Here is a 27,568-nt window from a genome sequence, read left to right on the forward strand (position 1 = left end):
AACATTAGATATATAGCTTGATAAACAGAAATACTTGCCACAGCTGAGTGTACAGATATGTAGTTAAGTTCAGCAAAAGGGCACGAGTGAGCTGAGATACCAGATTGTTGAAAATGTTAAGAGCAATGTTTTGGATCTATAAAACACTCCAAAATGCTTTAGAGAATTTCCAAAAAGGAAGGGTAGGACTTGTTTGGAGAGGGGGAGAAAAATCTTTTTCACTATAGTGCTGGGCTCATTCTACAAAATAAACATCAAGTAAATATCTTGTGTGTGATAATTTGTTTTTGTAAAATTCCTAGTGAATAAAGGTCTCGAACTACATACACAGATAGAAGCGAGGATCTTGACAAGAGTTCAATCTTCAATTCTAATAAGAGGCTTCAATGCTAGCTAATCTTCACAAATGGAAATAAGGAAAACAAAGAGTTTGAAATGAACTATTCTTTTGCTTTATACCTGGATCCTGATGTAGCTTGTTCTTAGATTATCGTCAGGGCAAAGGTTCGGTGGTTTCCAACCTAGAAGCACTTTGCTAATTTCAGAAGAAAGGACTCCTTTTGGGGCACTTCTAGCAGAGTCTTGCTTTTTTTTGAGGTAACTGACTTTTCACACCTTGCCTGTTTTTGAAGGATGATACCAGAGGGATCTCTGCACATGAGTAATCCTTAGCTTAGACTGTAGGCTTCTTCAGGCTTTTATTCTGTAGTAAATGGTCTTAAATATAGCATGCGCCTTGCTGATATTTTTGGAATGGACTTTGCTAATTGCACCTTTCACCGATAAATAGGTGGTTGTTATTTGTTATTTCCAAATGAGTGATGTTGCCCACGACAACCCCATTTCATGTCTTGTCATTACAGTCAGATGGCACATTGGTTGTGGTACATGGTCTTTAAGGGCACAAGCTCTAGATCTAAGAGTTTGGATCTTACTCCAGACTCCTTTACCTAATAGCTTCTGATCTTGGGCACGGTACTTAATCTCCTGTGCTTTGGCTTTCTCATCTATAACACAGGGATAATAATTGTACAGAGGATTTTTTTAGTGTTAAATAAGATAATACAGGCTTTATTCATACAACAGAGTCTGATATAAAAGCACTCAAGAAACAGTATGTATGATTTTATTGTATTCAAATTTTAAGCTCCAGAATATAACTGTCATGAGGGGTGTGGTTTATGTCAAGGTCATTGCTGCATTCTGTGCCTAGAACTTAGTGGGAGCTCATAGTAGCCTTTAAATTAAATTCCCTGAATGAATGAATGAATCAATAAGTTTATTGTAATGGAATCCTTCGATTACGTCTTTCTGAAAAGTACAATTAAGGTAGTGTAGTATGATACAGGCAGAAAATATGTCTTTATATGAAATTTAAACTTCTAAAATAAGAAATTAGGGGGTGAGTTATCCTAAAAGCTTATTGCCTTTTAAACAAGTTTCCATTAGATTGCCCTAACTTGAAGCATCTAGAGAACTTAAAATATTTTAATAGAAAAAATTATATTTGTAACTCTTCTGAAGTGCACACATTAGGTAAAGTGAGATATTCTTTTACTGATATGATGGTGGCAAAGGAGCTCTCCCTACACGAGGAACCTCTGCTTTCATATATGTAAGGAAGTAGCTCTGCTGATATTTTCTCGGATTCTCAGAATATACACTGATACATGATTATGTGTTCTAAATGTATGCTTTAAATATTAATGTTTCTGTGTATGTGTGTTTTAATCTGTCCTGATGAATTTTATGCCTGCTTTATTTCACTTCTCTCCCAAAATATCAAATTAAATGTTCACTAATCCCATCTACTTACATGCACTAAAACAGTTTACTATTTAAGAAAAGAATTTTTTTGAAATCATGCTATAATGAGAATGGTAATTCCTTGAACTTTTCTTTGTACCAACTTAAGATTTCAGTGTATAATATTTTTTTCATTCCATTTGCCATGTCACCAGTCTAACTTGCCCTCCCGACCCTTGCATGCTTGTCTTGATTGGCACTTACCAAAGACAGTCCTCGCTGGTACAGACTCTCTGTTGAGCCAGAACGAGACTTGGGAGAGAATAACCGTCATTATGCATGGCAGATATGTTTGAATAACAAAATAGCCAATTTTTCTCTTCAGGTGAAAATGCGTGGTCATAACAACATATTCTCCTAGAGGATGAACAGACAGTAAGGTTGAGAAATTTGACTTTGAGAAGAAGTTATCTCTGAGTTTTGATATTAGCAGTAAAGACCTAGAGGTTTGACACATCCTTTCTCCATGTGACATTTGGTTCCTGAAGAGAAAAGCTTTCATCCAAGAAAGAAAAGATGCATTTTTAAAACACTCCAAAATAGCTCTGAGGATAAGATTGAGATGCCAAGTTCTCATAGATATTCTTACATCCTAATCCTGGTACATTATACATTTAAGACACATCTGAGCATATATTTACAGATTGCCTTTAATGACCATAAAGGCAATGTGTTAGATCCTGATGACATACACCAATTGCTTAGAACAGACCAGATCTTGAGGGTTGTCCACTGCAGGAAAGATTCAGGCTGCCTGATGAAGGAGATTTGGCATCCAAATCAGGAGAGCCAAATTTTAGCTCCAGCACTTCCTTTCAATAGCTTTCTGACTTTGGGTAAGTCATTTAATTTAGTCTGATCTTCAGAATGAAGAAGAGAGTGGGATAGAATCCAGTGTTTCTCAAAATTTATTTTGAGGAACACTTTCCTCAGAAATTACCTGGGAAAGTTTTACAACGTGATTCTTCAGGTCCCACCTAGATACACAAAGCATTCTTTCAGGTGGGGCCAGGAAAATCTGCATTTATAACCAGCTTTTGAGCTTGTCCTGATTCCTGGCTTGGTCTGGGAAACAATGCAGGAGGTGTTTTTGTTTTGTTTTGTTTTTTAAATATTATATCTTTTCAATTACAAGTCTTAGAAGTTTTTAGCTTTATTCGCTCTGAGTATATGCTGAGATATCTGTGGGTGGGTTGCTAAGAACACATTACTCTCTTTTGCATTCATATTTCTCTATCTTTCTCCTTCCCTTCACCTCCAAACTTTTCCCTACTCAACCTGCAATTCATGTCTCAGCCACGGCCATCTAGCTTCAGCCTCTATAATGTGGCTAAAACTGCTCAAAACCTCAGTCCTAAAGATCTGCATCTTCAAGCTGACTCTTCGCCTCCTCTGCAGCATTAGGAATTAAGCACTGCTGACTGCCCCATCATCTTGATAGCCCACTCTGGATTCATATTCTCCCTTTATCTCTCATTTTGCGTTTCTTCTGCTAACTTATTGATTATTTCAATCAGGGAGTATTTATTGAATTCTTTCTATCTGTTAGGCACTAATCTTCATCTTTATGCAGAGTATAGGTAGAGGTTCCTGGTGTAGCTCTGTCTTCAGCTTTCTGCCCCATTTTTTCGCGACTCTAAGAGGGGATCTTCCTTCCCATCCCTGTGCTTCTAGTGTCATTTCTATACAGAGGGCTGCCAAATCTACATCTCTAAGTGACATTGCTCTCAAAATTGAAACCTGTATTTCCAAATATCTACTAGATATCTTATAGATATATTGATTTTTAACTGACATCACCAACTAAATATTTTCAAAACTGACATTCATTAACCTTTCCCATAAAAAATAATGACCAGCATATAACAGTGCTGCTTTTCCACTTGGCATTCATCTCTAGATTAACGGCACTGCCATTCGTCTATTCACTCAGGCTAAAAACCTGGAGTTAATCCCTGGATGTTAAGGAGGGCTTGTGAAAGAGAAAGGAATCCTTTGATCACCACAATTTTAATTTCACCTGTGCAGTATCTCTCGCTCTATCTCTTATCTCGTGGCCACTGCTCTGATCTCCTTTGTAGATTCCTTACAATCATCTATTAACTGTTGTGTTTGCCTCCAGTCAAGTCCTAACTCCAATTTTCCCTAAATTTTGATGTCTCAGTGATCTTTTTAAAGCATATGTAAACACCTTAGGATACCTTAATGGATTCCCATTATCTACATCAGGGTTTCTCAACCTCAGCATATTGACATTTTGGACCAGATAATGGTTGTGCGTGGCTGTCTTGTGCATTATAGGATATTTAGACACATCCCTGGCCTCTACTCACTAGATGCCATTAGCAAACACTCTCCCCTCCCCCACCATGACAAGCAACGTCTCCAGTTTTACAAACTAAAAAGCAAAGTCTCTAACCTGGATTCAAGACTCGCCACATCCTAGCTCTAAGACGCATTTCAGTCTCTCGTCTCATGTCTCACAACGCATTTTCACATCTCAGAATCTTGACCTAGAAATATTCTCTGCTTGACATCTTCTGTTACTGAATGTTTTGGCTATCTATGAGTTAGGCTCAGCCCAAGTACCAAGCCCACAGTGGAAAAGGAAGAAATGTACTGTAGAAGAAATGTGCTTTGGAAGCAAATTAATTTGGGTTCAAAACTCAGATATGCTATTTTCTTGCTGTGTAGCCTTGGGCAACTCGCTTAAACTCTCTGATCCTGTTTCCTTATTTTTAAAATACTGAGAAGTATATTGTGGGGCAAATAAAGAATACGGACTCTAACTAAGATTATGCTACATAAGAATTTTAAAATAAATTTCATGTTTTTTCTGCATTTTCTTCTCTCTTCTCCTCAATCAGAATTGGTAGAAGTATTGGTAGAAGAAATGTATTTACTCTCTATATTAAAAAATCATTTATGCATTCACATATGCTTTCATTACTAACGCTCATGAATGATAAAACCTGCCATTTACTGATGAATACTAACTTCAATTTTATTGATAGCTCCTGTTTATATTTATAATATCTCATACTTTTAATTTTAGATATTTATAAACTTATATCCTTCCGTCCAAACTGAAGGCTAATTGAGGAGCAAGATAGGTCTTTGGACATAGCATGGCCTTACATATTCTAAGTACTCAGTACCTGCCTATGGTGAAAGGCATGCACCGGGGCTTAAGGGCACTTGTTCAAATGAACATCCATGAGCATCTCTTTTGAAGGATACACAAAACGTTAACTAATCTTTTTTTCATTTTCTGTAGATACTTTTGGTGATGTTTTCAAGGTCGTCTGAAAACAGTGGTCCAAATCTGAGAAAAATGCATGATACCAATTTTCCCAGGACTCAGCTAAACTGTGACTTGTGTGGACACAGATATGTTACATTTCACCCTCCCAGGAGGGTGCATTATGATTCCTAACGATTCATTCAGTTGTGGCCTGCAGAATGTCATCAGCTCAAAGGATAAAATTCCATCTTTCATATAATATCAGAAAAATGAACATCTACATATATTCCATTATCATCTTTTGTTGTTCACAATGTGACATTTTGGGAAGATTCTGCAAAGAATATGATTTCGGAGATCTGAGGAGTTATTATTTGACATTACATTTGTTTTATAAACCACTTCCTCAGTAACAAATGAAAGAAGGAAGAGAAGAATTTCGAATCTTTTAAAATCATCTTCCTAAATTAAGTAAGAAAATCTAAGAAGTTCCGGTGCAAAACGTTTAAATAAGGAAAGGAAAAGGCAGCAAAATCAGAATCATGTTGTAATAGTCTAAAAATGAAAGAACAACACAAAAGAAAATCAGTCTCCTAAATTGGATTGAAAGAGTATGTCTAGACATCAAGTGCTTATGCACGAAGCATGTTAAATTCTTTTCCTCCAATTCAACAGTCCAGAAGGATTTTAACTCATATACCCTTGAACATCATGTAACTCTGAGGGACGTTTGTAAATCAGATGTGACAATATTCCTGATACATTACAATAAAAATTAAGGGGAGTGGAAGAAACGAAGCAGGGACATAATTTTGTAAAGCAGCATCAAGGGCTTGTTTAGACCTGGCTCCCATTCTTTGCTTTCTTAAATGCTAGTTACTTAAAGGGTAAATACCTTGCTTAACTTTATTTGACTTCAGTTTGCTGATTTGTTCAATTAAAATGATAGTGTTTTACTTAACTGTTCCTGGGATGCTGTGAAGATACAATTAAATAATAGATGTGAAAGCACTTTTGGAAAATTCTGAGTCACACACAGATTTACAGTGTAAAGATAGAAAGATTAGAAATGTGTTCTCTCCAGCTCAAGAAATTAACCATTCACTTCTTCAACAAAATTGTGGTAAACATTGATTCCATGTAAAGCTGTCATTTTCCTTTCAAGTATTCTCAACTTAGTGTTTTCTACAGATGCTAACTTTTTAAGAAGAATGAGATATCAAAAATATCATTGAAGGTGGGGTTGGTATTTTAAAATCTGCTTCAGAGAGTACTGAAATAGAAATAAGGAAACAATGTTTAGAGTTTTAGGCCAGTTAGCCTCTCTGGACTGTCTTCTCATCTTACATACAAATAGATTGACCAGATGACTATAGACTCTTCCTCTGTCACCCCTGGTTTTCACATTTTATGGTTATAAATATTTCTCTGGAGATTATGTACTAGGCTGTAGGAATGCGAGCCCTGGGGCTTCTTTGTAGAATATTCATCATCATTGTTTCTCCCTGGTTGGGGAAGACAGTTGAGCTCCTCATTCATTTTGACCCTGCAGGGTCATCCTTAAATCAACTCATGCGGAGAAGACTGTCTCTAGAAAAGAGCATCCCGCAATTTCTCGCGGTCAGCTGTCCTAAGGATAAACGACAGCCATTCATAAGGAATAGACATTCTTATTCAGCAAAACCAACCTACATTTTCCTTGATCAGATTTGTCTTTTGACTTAGGCAAAGATGAGGACTTTCTAGTCATCACTGTATGTTTTTTAAAAAAAGCATTACATACTATTACATTCTTATTCTTTTCTGGCCATGATATTCTTCTTATGCCGAATAACTAATTTAATTATTTTTACTTCTTGGTATAAATCATGTTTTCATGTTCTTTAATCACTATTATAATTTTTTCCCTGGGCTCTCTTTAAAGAATTACCAATCAAGCATAACGTAGTGTAGCAGAATGGGACAGGGGGCCATGCCTGGGGTCTAGTTTCAAACTGCCTTTCCTGATACTTCAAGCAGAAATGATCTCTTCTTCATGTCATCCTGTAGCTCTCTTGTAATAACTCCATCATCATTATTAATAGTAATATTTAATGTTTATTACATAATTTTTTATGTCAGATACTCTGCTAAGCAGTTTATACGCATTTTTCTTATTTCAATCTCAGAGCAGCTCGTGAAGTAGATCCTCTTATTATCTCCAGATAGTACAAAAGGAGAGATGAACAGAGAAATGTTGTGCCAAAGGTCACACAGTTAATGAGTAATAAAACTGGCGTTCAAACCCTTGCAGTATAACTCCGGAGTCCACACTCTTAAACTCTGTGCTGCGCCACACAACAAATGTTGCTGCATTTTCACACGTCTATCTTGCCAGTTACTAGTGTGTCAGGTGGTTGAAAGCACAGACTCTACAGCTGGACTATCCAGGTTCAAATCCCAACTCTGCCACTGCCTAGCTGTGTGATCTTGGAAAAACTGTCAAACTTTTCTGGGCCTCAGTTATGTCCCACCTGGAAAATGGGGATAATAATAATGCCTACATCCTCAGATTGTTGTAGGCATTAGATGCGAGGATTAGAACTGTGGCAATACATGTTAGCTACTTATATCGCTCAACAATGAGCTTCCCAAGAGTAGGAACTATGTGTCTGCCATCTCTCTTCTCCAGGGCCAATCACAGTGTCAAACACAGCAAATGAGCAAATGATTGAAGGGATAAGTGAATAAATGAATAACAGAGAATTGCATTGGATTTGAAAACTGACTGAACTCATCCTTCTGTGTGCCTGTAAAGGTATGCTCTGCCAGATGAATAAGTGCATTTCAAACTAAGTCTATAATTTTCTCCCGCCAAATCTGATGGCAGACTCCAAGGAAGGGATCGAACCTCTACTGTGTTTGCACTGAATTAAAAAATCCAGATGTTAGATTGAGACTCATATTTTTTCCTCCTGTGTCATTGAAGTGATCTAGAAGTATTTTGACCTGAAAGAGGTCACAGGTAGTAGGTGTCCACATGTGTGTTGGTTGTAGGCAAGTGGGGCAACATCTTCTAATCTCCTAAGAGGTGATCTGAATTGATTCTCTCCCCACAGAGAATTTTAAGTTAGAAAAAGATGCTTTTTATCTAGTTATCCTCAATATGTGTGCTCTTTCCTGCCATCATTCTTAGTCTTTTGGAAGAAACAGGGAGGTAATAATACTCAATGTCATTTATCTTAATGTTTTCAGGGCTCCACGAGAAGATGTGAAATATGAGATTGAACACCTTACACAAGATCTTTGTTTCTTCCCATAGAAGTCTATCGTGTTGCGTTTTTGATGAGCTAAAGTAGATCCAGAGGAAGTGTAGTTCACTATCTTACTGTGGAGTTGAAAATGTACATTAAATTGAGCTCCTACATTTGAAAATTTACTCATTATTCTCCTCACTGTCTCTCCCCCATATCCATTATGAGAATGATAAGAAAAAGCTCTTATTTTGTGCAAATAATCTTGCTGCTCTAGCACAGAATGATGACTTTTAATGGACCAAACTTATAAGGTCCAGCCAGTTTGGTGGTGGTGGATTGGGCCACTGTCTCTCATCCCATTGCCCCTATTTGTCACTGTATCTTTTTAGAATAACTATAATGCAGGTAGGTTGAATCCCAAGGAAACCAGAGGTCAGAGAGTTCTCCAAGTGCATCAGACTAAGCTACTCATTTTGCACCCATGGGAACTGAGACATAGAGAGAGATATGGTGATATGTCAAGGTCACTAGTGCTAGAACTAGAATGGAGCCCTTTCTCCTCTGAGAAACCTTTGTGGCTTGTATATACTTATACTATTGCAGACACGCTCCAGCACTTGAATTACTGTTTCCCTGGCATCCTCCAACCTCCCTTCTAGTCATAATAGATGGGAAATCTCTTGAGGAAGAGTTCTATGTCTATTACTTTGAATGCCCTGGGCCTAGAACAGTGATTATTTGATTCCCAAGAAACACAGATTAACAAAATACAAGTCAACACCTGCAGCAACCCTTCCTTGATTATCCAAGGCTGGATTCATTTATTTTTTATTCATTAATTCAAAATATTTATTTAGTGCCTCCTCTGTATCAGCTACTATAGTAAATAATAGGGATGGAGAAGATAGACATGGTCCCTGCCCTCACAAAAATGTTAATCACAGCACTTGCCACCCATTTTGATAATTACAGTTTATGTGTTTGTCTTCCTTTAGCCCTCAGATTCCTTGGGAGCAAGATCTCTATGTTGTCTATCATTGACCCCAGTGCTTGTCACAATATCCAGCTTATAATAGCATTCAATTTTTAAAAAGTAAACACTGCTCATTTTAGTATCTTTTCCAACATAACTTGTGAGGAAGGAAAATTTTCAGTATTTTCCATGTTCTGGGATATTTTCAAGACTACAGCAAAAACTACTACATATCATTTTGAGCATCTACTATATAATACTCTGCCTAGTGTTTTATATTACCTCAACCTTAAAGCAAAATTGTAGTCCACATTCTTCAAAGAGACCAGAGTTTCTAATTGGATAAATAACGACCTTTCCACTATGTGATGTGCATTTCCAATGTGGACAAAGCTGGGAAACAATATTCTTTATTTTTCAAAGCAAGAGACACAAATATGTAAGCTTCTAGGGTAGCCATAGATGCTTTAAAACAAGCAAAAGACAGATCCTGCTAAGCAGGGACTACCCAATAATCATAGCAAGATATATTGACCTATTACTTGAATATGTTAACATGATCAGGGTCCCCATATAAAGTTTGAAATTTAATAAAGAAATTTTTCTGAGAAAAATCTCAGTCTTGTCCTTATTTATTACTACATTATCTTTCTTTAGAAGTTACAACTCAGAGTGAGTGAACTAATTTAAAATTTTAAAGACAACCATAAAAGTAATTCTTGACCCTTGCTAAGCTTTCAATAATTGAACATAATTTAAAATTTTGGGATTGAGGGGGAGTAAGTTTTCCTAATTGTTAGAATCCAAATTTTACTTATGATTATATGGCCTTATGATCACATTCAGTTGGTTACAAAATGGATACTTGCATAACTAAACTCATCTTACTTCTTGCAATAACGTTAAAAATTTAAAATTTTGTATCCAGCTGTCTAGCCCTGTCTGATCTAGTTTTGAGTATTTCATTAGTAAAACAGTTACCATACTAAGAGGGATAGCATCTTACCTACTTCTGATTCCAAACTGGAGTGATGAGTAATGTGATTATGTTTCTGTAGGTTTTAGCTGTGGAAGATCCTTGGCTAGAAATACAGGGGGATTTGTAGAAGAAATTGGCTTTTTGGCATCCTGTATGTAATGATCACTCCTCCAAATTCACCAAGATTCATTGAATCATAGCATTAAATGGGGCCTGGATGACATTAATAGCTATTATTTATTAAGAGCTTTTTATTTGCTAGGAAGTGTGATAAGTACTCTTCATGGATTTAATTTATTCCTTCCAAAAGCCCTGTGAAGTAACTGTAATCAACTGGCAAGGTGGAGGAGTAAGAATTTAACCCAGTTGTTCTTCTCCAAGAGTTTTCATACTTAGGGACTGTGCTACACTGATCACACAGAAGCAGTGCTTTATTTTGCAAAGAAATGGGAGCCCGCTCTGTGGGCAAGTAGTTAAGTTCGAGCACTCCACTTGGGCAGCCCAGGGTTTCTCCAGTTCAGATCCTGGGTGCAGACATGGCACCTCTCATCAAGCCATGCTTGGGAGGTGTCCCACATAGCAGAGCCAGAAGGACCTACAACTAGAATATACAACTATATACTGGTGGGCTTTGAGGAGAAGAAGAGGAAGCAAAAAAAAAAAAAGATTGGCAACAGATGTTAGCTCAGGTGCCAATCTTAAAAACAAACAAACAGACAAACAAAGGCTAAAGGACTTTAAATGACAAGTCCAAGGTCACAGGTCTATAGAATTTATGCTAGTTCTCAGCTCAACTCTTCCCCAGTTCAGTGCAATTTTTTTCCCTCTCTAGTTATGTTATTGAAGGACTCACTGAATTTTCATATTCTTACAAAAACTTTTGAGGCTCCTTTCTCCATATCTGGAATACATTTACCTGTACTGGACTGAACAATTCCTGAGTCTACTGTTTGTCCAAGAAGATCATACTGGTTTAGGCGCGACCCATCTTCTGCTACAACCACTGAGCGTGCTGGCTCTCTGGTCCACTCATAAACAACTTCTGCTCTCGTATAAGCATCTGAAAGGAAAGAATGAAAAATGTCCACATGTTTTGTCACTTCATTTCTCCTAATTAGTTGGTGTGTTCTATCAGCTTCATATTTTCTATTGCATGGTTCCAGAGGTTAGGCTTGGAAAGGAGAGCTCATATCCCCTAATGTAGGAAAACTAAAACATATTTTCCCAATTCATTCAGTTATCTGTTCACTCTTATGACAAATCGTTGTTAAGCATCTGCAAAGGACAAAATACCTTGTGGAGGATACTGTAGTGAACATAACAAACAAGGTCTCCTGGTCTTGTGGAGCATGCACTGCAGTAATGAGGACGAAGATGGCTAAGCTAATGAATATATAATCTCTAGTAGTGTTAAATGCAATAAAGCCATACACAACAGGTAAAGGGATAGAGAATGAAGAGGTAAGGGACTCACAGAGGGTCACTAAGGCAATGACATTTATACAAGTGCATGACAGAAATAAGTCTTGGGGAAGAGTACTCTCTTTGAGCAAACTAACAAGTTTCTTCTTGAGGGCAGGTAAAATCTTGACATGTTTGAGGAAGAACAGGAAGACCAATGTGGCTAGAATGAAGTACATGAGAGATGAAATGAGGTTTGAGGCAGCAATCTGGGTCCGGATTATGTCAGGTCAGGAGAAGGTCATGATAAATGTGAAAAATAACACTGGAAATTTTACTGAGCATCTATTCTAAAAGAAGTCTAATTTTCTTTGTCTTTAAATTAAGTTTTTATAGGTATTTGTTATTATGAGGATGATGATAATGTGTTATACCATAAAGCTCTTTACCCCTTTCAAGCATTTTCATTTGCCATGTCACTTTTTCACCTAGCCATCCTCCTATAGGAGAGGTTAGGTCTTAATCCTGATCTTTAATTCAAGAAGGTTGGGGGAGGAGGTATACAGAGTGAGAGAGAAGGAAGAGGAATTCCATAGCTTTTCTGATGTCTAGTCACAGAACACCCGCTTCACATAGGTTGAAATAATGGTACATACTCTTCTCTGTTTAGATATAGATTGATATTAAGTACTTAAGGAATATCACAATAGCAAAACCAAACTGTTTCTGGATTTTGAGAGAAAGATATGATAGCAAAAGTTGGTCTTACTGTGAAAGCTTCACCCCTTGGCCAACTTCTCCATTAGGGACAGTAGGTACAGTACCCAGGGCTCACAATGCTTTTAGGAGGCACAAAAATGTTCTAATTTCTTTCAAAATCAGAAGAAAAAATGAATATTCTCCACCTTGAATTACATTCACTTTTATATCAACAGTCATAAAATTAAAATAAGTTTTCAATATGTATTTTTGGAGGGATAGTCCACAAATGCAAAAGTGCTGAGGGCCCAGAAAAGTCATAACGTGTCCCTACTTGACCCAATCCCCTTCCCCAGGTAACAAGGCTTGGATGTTTTTCCAAATCTGTATTTATCCAAGCCGAAATATTACGAGATGTAAAACGATGTTTGTCTTTTTACCCAAGCATGGAGCTGCCTAAAATAATGTGAGCCCGTGCCCCTCATTCTCTGAACAAAGCTTCTTAAAGTGACCACTTGTACCTTGGGTGAGTGACCCAGAAAAATGTAGTCAGTGTTCCCTACGTGGGTATTCTGTCTGCTCCAGCATCATTTATGGACCAACATACAACTTACAGATATCTTTTTAAACAAATTTTTCCAGAAGTTTGAGAGAATATACTAGGAATTAATTTAGTGGTATTGCTTCTTTTATGAAACATGTTAAGAGTGACAAATGGATAATTTTGAATTTGTCTTCATTAGCTTATCTTTTTTAATTGTAGTTGTCCTCATTGACTGTTGTTTTCACTTCACTAGTCTTTTATTTGTTAATTTGCTATTTATTTATTTAATTTCAGCTTTATTGAGGTATAATTGACAAGGAAAATTGAAAGATATTTAAAGTACACACTGTGAAGATTTGATATATGTATATATTGTGAAAGGATTCCTCCCATGGAGTTAACACATCTTATTGACTTTAAAAAAAAACCTGAAGGATTTCAGCATTGTTTATACTTGGAGGATCGCATTGTTAAGAGGCTCTAAAACTTCATTTATTTAAAAAAAAAAAACCCCTTTGAAGAGAGCAGAGCACACTAGTTTGAGAAGAACCACATTGCTTACAATGTAGGTACCGATGTTCAGCAAAATGTTTTTCTGATCATGATAAATTCTTATTTTTTAAAAGGAAGGGTTATACCCAAGAAGACATATTGAGTTTATGGTAACATAGAATCATTGAATGCTAATGTGGAAGGACTCTAGAGGTCATATAGTTTATCTCATTTTACAGATGGCAAACTGAGGCACAGAAACACTCAACGATTTATTTACAGGTGCATAGCTGCTTAGTGGGAAAACTGAGATGAGAACATAGAATGCCATTCATTCGACTCCACTGCTGTTAGTAAGGATTTTCTAGGCAAAAACTGTATATTATATGCTCAAAAGCCACGCAACGATACTTGGTTGTCACATGATTATTGATGAAGTCTAGGCCTGTGTCATTTTATAATAAATTAAAGCTCTTGCTACGGTATCGCACTGTCATTCGCAACAGTGCCTGGCATCTATCTTTTTATACCTTGTCAGGTGTCACCAATGTGCTGCTAATAGAGTCGAAGAGAGAAAAAAATGTGTCACCATTGACTTCTCCATGTAATTCAGTGTTTCATTTCTTAATTTCTTGGAAACTCTATTGTGTATGAAATCTATCATAAACATGACATTGTTGTGAAAATGAGATGACTCATTGTTCATGTCTCTCAATGGATATCTCCCAAAATGTACAGTTAATTCACATGATGAAAATTGGTGTTTTCAGATGTAGAAAACGGATATGCCCATGGCCTCACAATAGGTGGTATCAGTATACCTTGTTTCTTCACTTCAGTATCTGGAAAGCAGATCCTATGAAAAGTTTCTTGATTTAAGACTATTCAGTATAAATAAAAGAAGGTTAAAAAAGAGTCTCCAATTATTTAGTCAAAAATATTAAGTTCAGATCTCAAGTAAATCAGCAGATTACCTAAAGAAATATTTTTAAAAAGACGAAAAGGTTTGGGTCGGGGTTATGAAAGAACTTTGCGGTGATGCAGCACTGGGAGCATGGACTTAGAAGAGCATCTGCTCGTTGGCACTGTCACTTCACATCTATGCGACTTTGTTTCTCCACTTGTATGAAGCAGGCACAGTGAGTAATGTCTAAAGTTATTCATTGTTCAGAATTTATTTAAATTCCTCTGTGACTCGCTTACAGTCAGGAAACGATCATTTACTAAGTCCATACTAGATCTAGCACTTGCCCAGATCTTATTGTAAAAATATAATCTGAATCTCTTCTTTTAGAATCAGAGCCTTATTTCGTATTTTCCTCAAAAAGCAGCTGAAGGATGTCCGCTACATGATGCACATTGTTTTCAGGATATCCGACCTTATGAAGAGGGCTTTATCACCAACAAGCAGAAAGTGTAATTTACTTCTGACAGTCGGAATCCAATGGAGAGTGGTAAGGAAACATCTGCCTTTCCAAGTTTGGTTCTTATCAACACATGGATGAAGTTACTTCAGATGCTTCATAAACATTTATTACATGGTGTTCCACTAAATTATTGCAAAATCCTCTTCTTTTTCTCTTGCTGATTCTCTTCTCCGATGTTTGGCAAGATGTTTGCTTCAAAAATTGGGTCAAAACATTTTTAGCTCACTTTTGCCTCAGTTTCTTCATCTCTGAAATGTGCTAGTTAGTCCAGGTCAGAGAAATGGCTACACAATAAATGGACCACCACTGTTCCTGTCATGCCAATGGCAGGCAATGGTTCCGTCATGGTGTGCTCCCCCACCAAGCATGTGCCCTCTGAGCCTACTTTTCAATGTCAAGTCTACTCTGTTTAAGTTTAATTCCCCATAGGTCTTAAACCCTCTTTTCTGAGACTTAAATACTGAAGGGGCATTTAAAACCTGATTATTGTAATGTTTATTCATTCAATAAATAATTTATTGAGTGCCTACACTGTATTAGGCTCTATGCTAGGAAATACTGAACAAAATAGATATTGCTCTCACAGAGTTTACAGTCTCCAGACAGTAAAAATGTTAACAAATCAATAAAATGAATAATTATTTCTGTGACAAACAGTATAAAATAAACTTGTCTTGTGATCAAGAAGGCTGATGAGCTTGTATGCAAATTTTGATGAGGTCGTCAGGGAAGGCCCTAGGAGATGAATATTTATGCTGAGATGTAGAGAGAGAAAAAAATCCCAGCCACACTAAGAACCAGAGGAAGAGTAACCCAGGCAAAGAAAAGAGCATGTGCAAAGGCTCTGAGGTGGAAAATAGCTTGCTTACTTTTCTTTAACTTCGGTTTTCTTATAAGAGATACTATTCGTTTTCTACTCACTATCCGTTTCCTCCTTCCTAAAATACCTCCAATTTTCTTCAGGAGGGCAATGTATATATTTTAAAATACCTCTTCCCACCCTCCTTTGCAGGTAGTTAGCATTGGCAAGGTGACACAGCTTTGATTAACGAAGTGTGGGAAGACATCTGTTAGGATTTTAGGGAAAGTTTTTTTCTTTTTGATGCAGGCACTATTCCTTTCTTCTTTGCCCACTCATCCTCTTTATCTTGAAAGCAGATGCAATGACTGGAGTTGCAGCAGCCATTTTGTGGTCAAGAAAAACATCTAAGGACATCTTAAGATATTATCCTTGTTAAGATGCTGAACTAACCAGCAATCAATCAGCAGTCACTTTCCTTTGCATAACTTATATGAAAACATAAACCCCTCTTTTTTTTCCAGCTATACTCATTGCTTGAAAGCATTCTTGACTAATATACTAAACATATAATTCATTGTCCAAAATGACATAATTTTGAAGGCAAAAGGGGGTACTATTAGTAGTTATACCAGGGTATTAGGAATAAATCAGTGCTGTTCCAGGCAAACTACGATGCATGATCTCCCTAACCAGAGAGTTCCTTTGAGGATTAGATGAGCCGATGCATATACAAATGTTTAATATACTGCCTGGCATACTACTAACATGTGATACTTAATATTATTATTAAAAATGGAACTGGTAATCAGGAGAAAACATAATAGTCCCTGGCATAGAATATACATTAAATTAAATTGGGAAAAGAATGGAGAGAAAGGAGTTAGCACCAAAGGCCTATTTAGCTGACAATTGTTGAAGTAGTTTATCCTTGGGTTTCAAGATAGAATGAGATTTATAAATAGAGGAAGTTGTCTCTCCATGACTAGTGCTGCTAGGAGCCTGAAGGCCCTTTGCTATTTTCTTTACTTGCTGTCTTCCTACACTACCACTATTTTTCTTCTATGAATCATATCTTCACCAAAATAGTTGCTCAGACTGCCTGTCTAGTGAGAACAGAAAGCTGGTTAGGTAGTCTGGGAGTTGACTCAGTCCTTGTATGTAACTCCCCTGCAGGAAACCAGGACTACATATTCCCACTCACTTTATGCATGCGTACTAGTCAGAGCAGAAGGGGAGAGGAAGACCAGAGGACCTGACTCTGCTGCCCACTGTTCTCTTGCCTCCTCTGACACATGCCTGCGTATTTTCAAGTAGCAGAAACCCAGAAAGTTATTACAAAGGGGATTTATCTAAGATATTTTCCAGAGCGTTAATATATACATGAATTTTATGGGATAGACAAACAAATCTAGAACTTTTTTGTGTGCATGTGTGAGGAAGATTGGCCCTGAGCTAACGTCTGTGCCAATCTTCCTCTTTTATGTGGGATGCCGCCACAGTGTGGCTTGACAAATGGTGCTAGGTCCATACCTGGGATCCAAACCCACAAACCCCAGGCCACCAAAGCAGAGCACATGAACTGAACCACTACACCACCAAACTGGCCTCTAGAGCTTTTTCAACACGACGATCAGAGTAAATTCTTTTCTGGCTACACCTTTTAACTGTAGGCTTCATTATTAAGAAGCACCTAATTATTGCCCTTTGCCACCTACCAATATTTCCATCTGATAAACAAGTTGAATCATTCTTAAGGTCAAACAAGTGTCAGTAATGATATAAAATAAACACAATGATCTCCATTTATTGGAAAGAAAATGCTATCTTTGATGTATAAGCATCCATTCTCCACTTGATTTTTATGAATACAACTTCAACAAACAGAATTTTTCCACAAAATAGTTAAACTCATTCTTTCTAGTCCAGGAGTTGGGAATATCCCCTTCCTGAAATAATATTAAAAAGTGAAGTCAAATATTATTACTTATAGAAAGTACTTGCAGCAAATCACTATTTAAACTTTCTTGATGCTCTTTATTTGTCTCTCTAGCAGACATAACGAATTGGAGGTCTCTTGCTTAAAGACTTAGACTTCTCATAAGAATAAAAAACAATTAAAATAAATTTACTCACAGCTTCCAAACTTTAGTGGGCAGGCATGGGCATCCATAGGGAAGTCCTCCAAATGCATTGGACATTCAGCTCTCACCGTCAGCCTTATCGATTAAGGGAAATATAGGATATAAACAAGAGCCCTATAGATTAGATACTTCCTGATAAATTTGATTGAGATCTCACTAACTATAGCAAATATATTAACAAAGCAGGAGAGACAGGCACAAACTGCAGTGCTATTCTGAGCTGTCAATCATCAAATGATCTAAAAAGAATTATTTAGAACAATGACTGGACTCTACCCATATTTTTGCTTGTTTTGAGAAAATAGGTGACACCTGATTTTGCATCATGGGCAAGCATTGCTAACGTTTTCCAAAACAACCCACCTCGTTACAGGAAATCTTTTGAGAATAAAACTGGGTGTAAGCAAATAAATACTTGCCAAAATACTAATTCATCCTTTGTTGAGAAGATGGATAGCAAGGAAGAGAAGAGAATTTCTCCCTTCCTAACTGGAGCTCTTCCTACCTCCTTCTCTAAAGTAGTACCAAATGCGTAACACAACAAAGGAACAGGTGAAGGAGGAACTGTCCCTCAGCTTTGCGAAATTGAGATTGATGCAAAGTCTACTTGAGACTTTATCTGCGATCTAACCACTTTCCAACCATTTAGTTTTATTTACAAATCCACCGCCTAATTGAAGCCAGCACTTTGTTTTGCTTCTCTTTGGTCCCTGTGTTCTGGGAATGCTGATTCTATTTACATTTGAGAAAGGGTAGTTAAGAAAGGAATTCACTGAAATAGATTGGATCTCATGTGGTGGAATTCTGAGAGAATTTATGTCCAAATTCCTCACATGATTTTTAGAAAATATATTTATCTATTAAGTAGCTCAAGAAATGTGATAGGATGTCTTTATAGCCAGTAAAAGCCCTAAATGATTATAATATTGAGTAAGCCGAATAGGAAATGAGTAAATTAATGATTAAATTTGCATTCTTAAGTCAAACCATTAAGGCAAGTAATAACACATTAGCAAAGGTACTGAGAAACTTACTAAATAGAACATATAAGCTAGTTATTGATGAAGAACACTGCATATATCAGAAACCATTGATTGGTAAACTATGCAGCATATGCAAATCGCTCCCCAGAAAATTGCCAGCTGGGTGGAATGAATATTGGATTTAGGCTAGAAAACATGTGAAGCGTATTTTGCAGGGGGAGACTATTTCAAATTTTAAATTTCAAATATAAATAGGTCCTGCTCAGATGATCTGGAGAAGTCTCAACACATCTGTCTGCTGATCTTCTATTTTCTTTGTCTCTTTTGGGAATTTTCATTCTTTAAATCCTATTACACTTTTACTTGTTGAGTCCAACATCTAACATGGCTCTTGAAGCATTTTTTCTTTCTTCCTCATTTGCATATTTGTGTATAAAAAGCTAGGAGTTCTGGCAGCTTTCTCCAAAAGCAAAATATCCCTCTATTCCCATGCTAAACAGAATCCACTAAGTCTAGGATTTTGCTTCCATTACCTTTTCATACCAAAGCAATAATTGAACAACCTGAATTGCCAAGTGCTGTCCAGATCGACAAAACAACATTCTAACAAGTCATCTGTGTATAAAATAACCGCTTCCCTTAAGAATGAGTCCCGGACAATTCTTATTTCTCATAAATTAGGAATATTTCTAAACATTGCTTTTTTTCTTTAAAAATATTCAAAACCTTATTTGATCCATGTTTCCTTCATTCAATCATAAATGAATGACTAGTATCTAGGTGTTGGGCTTCCTAGTAATCTCAAAATGGAGGAAACGTTGATAAAGCAGAAATATATATGTAGTTTTCAATTTAAGCAAAATTAAGAATATCTACAGTATCAATCTAGCAATATCATTGTGGATTCATATATTTCTTCAAATTTATACTCCCATATGAATCTATGCTTTTTAAGACTGGAGATTTCCCTAGTTTCATTCTTTTTCCCTTCTTATTAAGTAGAAACATTCTCAGATATATGCTTTGAGACAGCTTCTAGAAAGTTAATCTAGACCTTACTGGAATGCAGGAATATATAAGGTTAATAGTAGGGAGAGGAAGTTTCTCATATTGAATTAGAGTATGTTGGAGAGATACATTGCATTACTTAATATACATCTTAAACATGCTTTTCCATTTTATCTAATCATTTTACTTAACACTTGAATACTTGAATAATATTTTAACCAGTTTATTTTTCATAGGAAGGTAATTATTAAAGTTGAAAAAACAGGGAAAACGGGAAACCAGATGCTCTATCCTGGCCCATCAGCTTGATGCTCACCTACACTTGGGAGAGAAAGAAAAGCACAGACAGATTCACAAACGGAAAGGCAGTCGTCCTCACCTCATGGTGTACAACAAGGTGCCATCCTCCGTGATCCTCAGGAGTTTGTTGGGCATGGTCATATTGTGTGCCACTGACTTCTTCCCATTGTGAAAAAACGTATCCGGAGTCCAAATCTTACTTGCCATTAGGTTATTTAACCGAAGAACTGTCATGGGTCCTTTAAATTTTAACCTTTCATCCTTCCAGCTTTGACGGAAAAATACGTCTATTGTATATTCCTAGGTAATTTTGGAAAATGGCAAAGAATTCACTGTGCTGTATTATGCAATGCAAATAGCTTACACAGACAATGCACCATTTTTGCAACTGTAAAAGCAAAATATGAGCTAGGTGATGTTTCTAGAAGTAAACTTGTGGTGGCCTGTACATATTGGTGTCAAGTGAATCATTGATTGGTATAACCATTTTTGAAAATATCATAAATGCCTGAAATATTCCTTGGTCCAAAAAATTCCGCTGATTATCTCCTTAGATACGTGAAAGGAAAATAACACCCTCCACTACATCAGCGCTGGAAGAGACAGAACTTATTGCATACAAAAACAAAACTCATGTTGGAGGTTATTACATATAGGAAAATGTTTAAATTAGACAATTCCAGTTATAAAGATAAAGCACAGTGTTTTTGGGGAGGCCCTCCTGTGGTCTCAGAAAACCTCACACCCAATGTGAAATTCTTTGTGGTTCTAATGTGGGTGTGACAATCCCATCTTCTTTTTGGCTAAGTAAACATTTTTTTTTTCACAGACATTGTATACAGCTTTCCAATTCTCCCACACAATGAAAATAAGAAATTTGTTTAACTGGTAATTTGGATTTTTTTCCAAGGAAAAAAAAAGAATGCCGAATACGCTAGTGTGCATCAGTGTGTGTTTGTGAGTGCATGTGTGTATGAGACGCATAAGAAATGTGTGAAGCTCATCATCATTCACAGCCAGGGAATCTATTTATTTGAATAAACACAGCATTCCTTATGGCAATACCCAGAGACAAACATCTGCTAATCTGAAAGCAAGCAATATGACTTCGCAGCTCCTAAAATTGAAAAGGGTAATATCCATCTTTCTTGCAGTACTTGTTACTCTGACACTAAATTTGGAACTCAATGGTTTGAAATAAAGATGGCCACATTCTCCATTATTCTTAGCATGCTCCCAACAGGAAGAAAGACTAACGCGAAAACATCATGCTACATTTACTTAATCCTGTAAACCTTGATGCGTCAGAAAGCTGTTCTTTTTTTAATCTTGTACATATCGTCTTTAGGACAGACATAATTAATGTCTGTGTGTAGGTGTTTTGTGCAGGAATTTAACTACCCCTCTCTTTCCCAAGGTTTAAGCAAGATTGGGTAAAGACTGAATAAAGGTTTATCCCTCTGGCACGTGTTTGGTATGGCTGAGCTCTCACAGATCAAGTAACTAACAAGTATTTTTGGATAGTTTATAATGCCCCAGGCATAGTGCTAAATGCCGATGAGATAGAAACAAGGAAGTGTAACACGCTGCCAGTCTCTCCTTGTAGGCAAGAGAAGTTACTTTGTTTGTTGGTTAGGTTTTTTCGTGTCTGGAAGCGTCAGCTGAAAGGCAGCAGGACACAGGAATTTACTCACCAAGAAACATTTCCTAAGCATCTGTTAAATTCAGCGGAGGGAGAAACTATTTAGACTTGGATGCTGTAAGAAAAACTCGTGGAGGAGTAGCATGGGCATAGAATGGTATTTTCCATGAGGAGAGAAATGGGGAGGGAGCCTGTGGATTACGTCAGGAGATGCTATGGAGCAGCAGCGCTTGCCAGGGAAGTAGAGTGGATGGATTTACTTTGGGTTGTGCACGTTCTCTTCTCTGGACAACAGACAGGTAAGCTTATGAGACAGGGGTATGATAATGATAAGATTCCTATTACTTGGGAATCAGACACATAAGCTCTGTTCTCTGTCCAACTGAACTACTTTCGCTGGGTCAACAGCAGAGGGAGTGGCCACTTGTAGACCAAAGTTCCAAAGATGTCTAAACTGACCATGTTCCCATGGAGCTAAAAATTTTGTACATTTGTTTGCTTGGTCTAAGGAGATTTTTGAAAATAAAATGTTAACTATAAAATAAACTTAAAATATATTTATTATCAAACTTCCATAAGATATAACCCAAAGGCAATGATTTCAAAAAATTACATCAAAATTTACCAAGACCTGATGTTTACATATTTAGCATGTTACAGCCAGCTTTACTTACCGGTGCTAATGGCAGACAATGAAATCCCCAAATTCATTTAATATAGTCTCCCTTCAAATATTGTACTGGTCACACAAGCATGCAAGCATACACAAGCACACATACACGGAACAAAACTAACTAGATAAGCTTTTATTTCCATGTTCCACTCTGTGAGAACTAGAAATGAAGACTGAAATAAAAGGAGTTGATAGTGATCAGATCTTGCCTAATCAAGAGTGAAAATATTTGCTCTCTCATTTCCTAAAAATCGCCCTTGCAAGATTGCCATGAGAGCAGCTGGCAGCTCTCAGGTGACCTTGCCCTCATGGTCACAGTGCATTTAGACCAAGATGGGCCAGATCCCCCTCTTCAGGAAGTTGGAACAAGAAGGAGGAGAGGGCAGAGCCACCGCACAATGGTTACAAATGTAAGTTTTAAACCTCCTAACTAACTAGAACTGAATTGTTCGTCTGCCAGATGAATGGCTTTAGGTCATTTTCTTACCTTCTTCAAGCCCCAGTTTCCTATCGATAAAGTGGGGATCAGGGCAGTACTTACTACACGTACCTATTGTAAGAACTGAGTTAATACAAAGGAACAGCTTGCAAGAATGTCTGTAACATAGGAAGTTCTCAGTAAATGCTAGGAGTTATTATTTGTCTCCTTTTTTTTTTATCAACACAAATTTATATTAGATTTCTATGTTGCTGGGAACGAAAAAGTGCTATTTCTTAGGAAGGGTGGTAGGACATGAAACCTGAGGAAAGTGAGAGGGTGGTCGTCACCAAGCAAAGCAAAAACAGAAGGCGAAAGAGAAGACTCCACAGAACAGTGTCTGCACAGCTAGAAAGCTCTAGTGATGAATCTGTTTAAGATTCCAAGTTCCAGCTCCCACCACGCAAGTGAAAATCTCTCCAAGTTACCCGGTTCAACCGAGCAGGTCCCTGGAGACTGTGAGCTTTATTCCGAAGACTGGGACAAAACATCCATTATGCTCCTAAATAAATATTGTATTGAGGTGTCCCCGTTTGCACCATTTGTGAGCTTCTGTGTGTGCTTTGATTTAACGCATTTTAAGCAGGATGGAAAACAGGGCTCTGTGACTGCACTGCCTGGATATTTCTGTCAGAACCTGGTGCTCTGGGAATGTGCTGTTTGATTGCCAATTAATGGTTTTTAAGATAAAATTAAGGAGCTGTCCTAATTTTGTTTTCTATTCCAGATGAAGTCAGATGCCTTGGGAGCTGTGGAGTCTCTGGAGACAGACAGCCTGAGTTCAAGTTGCTACCTAGCTGGGTCACTTTCCTCCTCGGGAAAAAAGTGGATAATAATAATACTTAGCTAAAATGTTTGGCATGAGGGTTAGATGAAATATGATCTGTAAAACTCTTAGCATGTGCCTAACATATTGCAAGCATTCAATAATGTTGACTGTTGTTATGGTTAATATTATTAATTAGGTATTTTATTAGTTCACACTTTAAAAACGACAAAGCTTTTCCAGTCTTGAAAAATAGCTTTGTCATTCTGCCTTCTAATTTTGATAGCCTCTAAATCATACTGCTCTTTCTTATGCATAATTCTCCCATTATGCGGTTTAAATGATTAATCTTCTCAAACAAAGTGGTCAGGTACAATTTCCACTAACCACTTAGCAAATCAGTTGCAGACCTATGGATAATTTGATCCTTTGAGAGAACAATTCAAACATTGTCTGATGCATGAGTTTTAGGCAATAGGGAGTATCACTGGGTTAGACACTGTTCCATCTTCCTATCCGATATTTGACCAAAGGCCAAGTGTGAAAAGTAATTCATGATAATCACAGGGTTAATGGGTATCAAAATCCTATTGTTCACCTTTAGTCTGAAAAAAAGATATCATCGATTCTTTAAATTGCAGTTAATCTGAACCAATAACTCAGAGGCATGCTAAATATTTTTCAAGAGAAAAGTTTTCGATGGCATTTGGCTTTATCTGGGCACTCTCTCTTAGTAACTCTTAGGGAGCATGTACTCTGTGAGGCATCATGCTAGGTTCTCAGAGATAGAGAAGAAGAGACAGGGATAAAGAAGAGACAGAGAAAGAAGATCCATTTTTAATTATTATTATTATTAGGAGAAGTAATATCATTATTGTGTGTGATGTTTGCAATGCTTCATCACCTCTCTTAATGTTTCGGTCAATGAGAAGAAAGTTTTACCAGGGTAAGGCTTCTGAATGCTCTCCATTCCCTCACACTCTACTATTTGGGGCGGGGAGGAGGGAGGAATAATTTAATCTGATGGGTGAACGTGTAAGGAGAAATCAATCTTGCCTATCTCAGCCTCTTTATCTTGTCTTTTCCATTTTGGAAGCTGACTGTCCATCGGACTCACAAATTCTGCTGCTTTCCATCATGCTACAACTTTTGCATGGACAGGCTACACCCTGGCAGAGGTAGGCCAACATGCCAATTGACTAGGTTGGTTAATCTGGCTGATCCCAATGTTTACTCCCTGGAAACCCACTTGTCTGCCGACATAAACCACCTTCTGCAATATCATCATTACTAATAAAGATGATATTCTCATTTTCCATAGCCCTTACTCTATTGTCTTATTTCTCAAAAGGTTCAGAACTCAGGTAGGGAAGAAGGTGTTATTTACTGAGTCCTGTTAAGACCTTAAGTTTTTAAAGATAATACAGACTCCGAAACCTATCATCAAATAAGTAGTAATTCAACACTTATGGTAAATCAGCAATGCTCTGATACTGTAAGGAATGTGAAACAAGTGTGTCTTTACATTTTTTGTCATCACTTTAGGAAAATAAGACATTTATATAAGAGAAAAAACTTTGCAAAACAGTACTGTATATGAGACCTAAAGCTAAATTGTATTTTACAGCCAATAAATGTGATTAGAATGCAGAAAGAGAAAGCAAATTTGTTATTGGGTTAATAAAAAAATGTTTTCATCAAGCATTGGGTCTTGGTTTGGGCCTTTGTGGAAATATAGGATTCAGATGAGTGAAGAATACAGGAAATTTCCATGGAGAGTACATGGCATGCAAAAGAGTTCAGGGGTAAAAATAATAATAAGTTTATTGAGCACTATCAATAGACACTTTAGTTTCATATCTCATTTAAAATTTCTGACAATCTTACAAGGATAGGCAATTTTAATAACACACCCACTTCAGAGACTTTGAGCTTTGTAAGCTTAAGTTATTCACGCAAAGTCATTCTGCTGCGGGTGGCAGGGTTGGAATTCCACCAGGCTGAATCCTAGAGCCAGTCCTCCTGGCCCACGAGTGGTATTGCCTCACAGAAAGTAGCACTTATGCAAATGACTAAAGTCAATAGTCAATACCGGGAAGGAGTGAGGACAAGTGGTAAAAGCATTTGTGGGTTGTATGGAATACAGGCAGGGGACTTTAAATTTGACCTTAAACCTGACTGGGATCTATCAAATGTTCCTACTTAGAAGAGTAGCTTGGGAGACTACTGCTGTGGGAAGAATGAGTTCCAACATGGAAGCAACATAATAGGTCCTCAGAGAGCAGTCAATTTAGCAAAACATATTGTATCACAAAGTATTTCAATAAAGAGGTCTACAGACTGACCACAGTGACGAAATGAGTTGCCAGAGGGGTAAACCCATAATTATGGTAACTTTCATATCTCTATTTCTTACATACTAAAAATGGCTGACATTTTTGAGTACTTATTATATGCCAAGAATTTTTTAAGTGCTTTTCATGCATTAACTCATTTAAGACTTGTGGTAACCCCATGAGGTGTTATTATTCCTCCCATCTTACACATGAAGAAACTGAGGCAGAGAGATATTAAGTAACTTCCCCAAGGGTACAACTTTGTAAGTGGAGGAGCTGAGATTATAAATCTAGTCATTCTGATTCCGAAATCTGTATTCTTCCCTACCACTCTGCTGTCTCTCATATGCTCCACTGACTCTAATTTGCATGGTTGGTACATTTCATTACCTGTCTTAAGATGTAAAATATCTCATTATCCTGAGCCAGCATTTCCCAATGTTTGACCCACAGCATACTAGTGCTACAGAATGTCAACAACTATCGCATGACAAATATGATTGAAAAACACTAGATTAAATGTAGTTAAACAGGTTTTCTTACTTCAGGACTTGTCAGAGCTTCTACCCTGCCAAGGTACATACAGTGTGAATTTCTACACTTTGAGAAATGTGGTCGAAGTCGATATTTTTTGTAACTTTTATTCTGAATTAATCTGAGCTACTATGAAATCAGAGGGTTTTTATGTTAGTCTGGCGTCAAAAAAGGGCATTTCAAAAATAACACTCCATTATTATACCTTTGAAATATTCATAATGATGTGTCTTCATGGCCTCTTTATGATTTTTTTGCTTATATAGGAGCTTGGCTGTTATGAGTTCACAAATATTATATAATATCTACAGAGCTCTACTGATTTATCAGTTCTCATCAGATAGAAGAGAAATTCACGTTAATTTATTTGGGTCGGAAAACAAAGAAAAGGTATGTGTTCATTTTATTCCCACTCTTGGTAGTAATTTAACAAATGCCTTGATTATTTCCTTGTCTAATTCTGGTCAAGTATTCATGCTGCTTTTTAAAATCATTTCTCCTTGTCAGCCAAAAATAATTCATAAATCACAATGTTTATGGCTGTTCCATAACAGTGCTAGCTACTCAGAAACCTAGCATCCTTGAATCAACATGTCCTCCTAACTGAAATGTAAGTCGACTCTCACTATTTGGCTTACAGAACATAAACTAAGGCAAAGCAATCATTTCCACGATGGAAAAAAAGAAGACTTCAGTGGTTGATAGCCTTAAATAGACCCGGCCTGGGAAGTAAACGGATATTTTCTATTATATAAATATTATATATATCATGTATTACCTATTACTCACACGGAGAGACACAAATATATAGCCAAGCTATTCCAAGTTGCTCGCTAAATACTTAGTCCACATTTTTCTTTTAAAGTTAAATTTAGAAAATACCTCAAGAAAACCAAAAATGCAGTGTCACTTACCATATCATGGTCTGAAACGGGTCCGAAACTGGTGACGAAGATGTCAGTCTTCACTTCAGTTACACGCTCTGATGAAGCAGGAAATTGGGACAGTGAATGTCTATCAACAGTCCTTATTAGATCTCACCACCACATCCTCACATCCAAATGGGAAATTTATTGGCTCTGATTAGCTATTTCTAAAATTGGT

At 37.1% G+C, this 27,568-nt stretch overlaps 1 protein-coding gene across 2 annotated transcripts in view; it reads right to left on the minus strand.

The window, feature by feature from the left end:
* GABRA1 (gamma-aminobutyric acid type A receptor subunit alpha1) overlaps positions 1–27,568 on the minus strand; it is a 57,587-nt gene that overhangs the window by 10,246 nt on the left and 19,773 nt on the right. For both annotated transcript variants that reach the window (XM_001500551.7, XM_023617281.2), the window contains exons 4-8: positions 27,379–27,446; positions 20,115–20,335; positions 17,737–17,819; positions 11,155–11,298; positions 2,011–2,163 (exon numbers count right to left, since the gene is read on the minus strand). In XM_001500551.7, the coding sequence (XP_001500601.6) occupies positions 2,011–2,163; positions 11,155–11,298; positions 17,737–17,819; positions 20,115–20,335; positions 27,379–27,446 (669 nt within the window). The remainder of the gene's footprint in view (positions 1–2,010; positions 2,164–11,154; positions 11,299–17,736; positions 17,820–20,114; positions 20,336–27,378; positions 27,447–27,568) is intronic.

Source organism: Equus caballus, chromosome 14 (assembly GCF_041296265.1).
Source record: "Equus caballus isolate H_3958 breed thoroughbred chromosome 14, TB-T2T, whole genome shotgun sequence".
Taxonomy (NCBI): Eukaryota; Metazoa; Chordata; class Mammalia; order Perissodactyla; family Equidae; genus Equus; species Equus caballus.